Here is a 2,415-nt window from a genome sequence, read left to right as displayed (position 1 = left end):
AGGGTCTAAGCTTGCGTGAAGCTACGACTAATGCCAGAGCTATCTTTTCAAGGTGAGGGTACCTTGTCTTGGAATCTATTAAAGTTTTGCTGATATAGTAAATTGGAGACTGCGTACCTTTGTTTTCGCAGACCAAGACTGCACTTACTGCAACTCCCGAAACTGCCAAATACAAGAGCAGACACTCACCCGGATCCGCTTTGATGAGTAGTGACGGCGAAGACAGATACGCTTTCAACTTCCTTAAGGCATCGACACATTCCTCATTCTATTGTAACCCGTGGTCTTTTCTTAGCACATTGAAGAATTTGTTGCATCTGTCCGAGGACCGTGAAATGAACCTCGACAAAGCGGCTATTCGCCATGTTAGCTTTTGTACCTATTTTTTGCTGGTCAGTACTTCTGGTATTGTGTCAATGGCTTTGATTTGATCCAGGTTGACTTCGATTCCCCTTTGTGATACGAGGAAGCTGAGGAATTTTCCCAAGGTTACGCCGAAAGTGCACTTCTCGGGATTTAGTTTCATCCCGTACTGCCTTAATATTTCAAAGGCCTCTTTCAGATGGCTAATGTGATCCTCTTTCTTTGCTTTACCAGCATCTCGTCAATGTACACCTCCATGGTCTTGCCGAGTTGTTCTTTGAACATTTTGGTGACTAGCCTCTGGTACGTGGCCCCTGCATTCTTGAGTCCGAACAACATTACTTTATAGCACTACGTTCCTTGGTGAGTGATGAAAGTCGTCTTTTCTTGATCCTCTTCAGCCATTAGAATTTGATTGTAACCGGAGTAGGCGTCCAAGAAGCTCAGCAACTCGTGCCCCGCTGTCGCATCGATCAGTTGATCGATATGGGGTAACGGGAAGGAATCCTTTGGGCATGCTTTGTTTAGATCGGTGAAGTCTATGCACATTCGCCATTTCCCGTTCTTCTTTTTGACCATGACCACGTTGGCGACCCATTAGGGGTATTTTGATTCTCTGATGGAACCGTTGGTGAGTAATTTATCCACATCTTTGCTGACTGCCTCATTGATTGCAACATTGAACTTTCTCCTCATTTGTCGTACCGACGGATAGAGTGGGTTGACATTCAGTCTATGAGTGGCGATGTCCTTTGGGATTCCTGGCATATCTGAATGGGCGAAGGCAAACAAATCAGCGTTGTTAGTTAAAAATTTACGATATTTACTTGGCTCCGAGAGGTTGTGCCCAATGTAAGCCTGTTTTGTGTTGTCGGCGTCGTCCAATCGGACGGGGTCAAGCTCCTCTATAGTTGCCTTGCAGGCTTCTACAATGTCTGGGTCTTTGATGGCCTCTATTTGTGAGTCGGGTCTATTTCCCGACATGGATGATTGATATGCTTCCGCACTTGCACCTTTCAATTGTTTGGTGTGTGTGCAATCTTGGGCGATCCGATAGCATTCTTGGGCGGTGCGTGGCTCGCCTCGGATGCTGAACATTCCCCACGGAGTGGGAAATTTGATCACTTGATAGAAGCTTGAGAGGACAGCTCGCATGGCGTCTATCCATGGTCGCCCTATGATGGCGTTTTAAGTTGTTTCCTGTTCATGACATGGAATATTATTTCCAGTGTCACTCCTCCTGCTAGGACAGGTAACACTATTTCTCCGAATGTCCGCTCTACTGCATTATTACAACCCGTTAGTGTTATGCAACGCGGTATTATTTTATCCTCAAGCCTCATTTGCATGAGAACTCGCGGGTGAACAATACACGCGCCGCTTCCGTCATCCACCATGATTCTTTTTACATCTATATCAGCGAAGCGTAAAATAATAACCAAAGCATCATAGTGAGGGAAAGACAAATCGTCGGCATCTGAATTATCGAAGATGATACTGTCTTTGAGGTCATCATACCATTCGTGAGCGACCGTCTGATTGAGTTTATAGGTGGTGGTGAATTTCACATGGTTAATTACCGTGTCGTCGCCACTGCCAATGATCATCTGTATGGTGCGTGCTGGCGACGGTGGCTTTGGAGGTCCCTGAGATGGATCGCGTCCTCTGGCGAAGTTGGCCCTCCCTTTATCGCTGAGCAGTTCTTTTAGGTACCCCTGGTTCAACATCCTAACTACTTCTTGCTGCAGACCTATGCAATCTTCGGTCTTGTCTTCTCTTTCTTGGTGGAATTCACAGAGGACATTTGACCTCCTGGTGCATGGGTCCGATTTCATTTTTTTGCGGCCACTGCACCTTCGTGCCCAGATTCTCCAGTGAGTACACTATCTCTGAGGGGGAAACACAAAAGTTATAAGCAGATACTTTCATTTTGGAGGGGTGCAATATGTCGTAGCGCATCATCTGCATGTCGTGGAGGAGGCGGGTTGGATGTTCGGACATAGGGCAGATGCCTTTCTCGATTGAAATGTGGTGGTTGATCTCTTCGCCCAT

At 46.4% G+C, this 2,415-nt stretch overlaps 1 protein-coding gene across 1 annotated transcript; it reads right to left on the bottom strand.

Annotated features, from left to right (window-relative positions):
• Nucleotides 1-1,538: 1,538 nt before the first annotated feature.
• LOC107820411 (uncharacterized) lies at nucleotides 1,539-2,198 on the bottom strand. The gene has a single exon (XM_016646697.1). It carries the CDS (start codon nucleotides 2,196-2,198, stop codon nucleotides 1,539-1,541), a length of 660 nt encoding a protein of 219 aa, XP_016502183.1.
• Between the last annotated feature and the right edge of the window lie 217 nt (nucleotides 2,199-2,415).

The sequence above is a fragment of the Nicotiana tabacum genome, chromosome 10 (genome assembly GCF_000715075.1).
Source record: "Nicotiana tabacum cultivar K326 chromosome 10, ASM71507v2, whole genome shotgun sequence".
NCBI classification, from domain to species: Eukaryota; Viridiplantae; Streptophyta; class Magnoliopsida; order Solanales; family Solanaceae; genus Nicotiana; species Nicotiana tabacum.
Note: the sequence above shows the minus strand (reverse complement) of the source record. Positions and strands in the feature narration are given on the sequence as shown.